Source organism: Temnothorax curvispinosus, unplaced genomic scaffold (assembly GCF_003070985.1).
Source record: "Temnothorax curvispinosus isolate PA1 unplaced genomic scaffold, ASM307098v1 QBEX01003001.1, whole genome shotgun sequence".
NCBI lineage: Eukaryota > Metazoa > Arthropoda > Insecta > Hymenoptera > Formicidae > Temnothorax > Temnothorax curvispinosus.
Window position 1 is genome coordinate 1 of NW_020212781.1, and position 727 is coordinate 727.

Sequence of the window (727 nt, forward strand, 5' to 3'; positions counted from 1 at the left end):
GAATCCCGCAGGATTTAATAAAGTGTAATTTTTCAGGCTATTAAAGACATATAAGAAGATAGACAAGTTCAGTTCTGTAATTTCGCACTTCACGACAAGACAATGGCGATTCAGCAACGACGCTGTTGTAAAGCTCTGGAGTCGTATGAATCCGGCTGATCGACAGATTTTCAATTTCGATATGGATAACTTGACTTGGGATTCATATCTCAGACACATGATACTTGGTATGCGCGTATATATAACTAAAGATCCGATGAGTACCTTAGACAAAGGACGAGAGAAATATAGAAAGTGAGTAATTGCTCTTGTACACATCGCTATTGCTTTTCGCCTCATGAAACTTACGATGATTTTTTTTCTTTCAGATTGAAGATCGCTCACTATACCCTGTTAACAGTTATCACGATTTTACTAGTATGGGGCTTTATAAGTTTAATAATTCGTATAATGTCATTCTTCTGATCTTGTAGAATTTTGTAACAAGTAATTTAGTAAAAATAAATTATAATATTAAGAGAAAAATATATAATAGTGAAAATAAATATTTACATCGTTTACACCTTATTGTCTTCCACATCAACTTTATACGTTGCATTTTCACAGAAAAGAATCAATTAGACAGAAATTCAACAGAAATTCTTTTCTATTCAATCATATGTGAGTAATCATTAACCAACGTCTTTCGTGGTGGTTTTTGTCATAAAAAATGCAGAGTATATTTCCT

At 32.5% G+C, this 727-nt stretch overlaps 1 protein-coding gene across 1 annotated transcript; it reads left to right on the plus strand.

Moving 5' to 3' along the window:
* The first annotated feature begins 39 nt into the window (after nucleotides 1-39).
* On the plus strand, nucleotides 40-496 carry LOC112452175 (fatty acyl-CoA reductase wat-like). The gene is made up of 2 exons (XM_025012275.1): nucleotides 40-294; nucleotides 369-496. Exons 1-2 carry the CDS (start codon nucleotides 146-148, stop codon nucleotides 463-465), a joined length of 246 nt encoding a protein of 81 aa, XP_024868043.1. The 5' UTR covers nucleotides 40-145; the 3' UTR covers nucleotides 466-496.
* The last annotated feature ends 231 nt before the right edge of the window (nucleotides 497-727 follow it).

Coding starts and splice junctions, on each gene's coding strand:
- LOC112452175 (XM_025012275.1), top strand. CDS start 146: ATGAATCCGGCTGATCGACAGATTTTCAATTTCGATATGGATAACTTG. Junction 295..368: donor GGACGAGAGAAATATAGAAA/GTGAGTAATTGC, acceptor TTTTTCTTTCAG/ATTGAAGATCGCTCACTATA.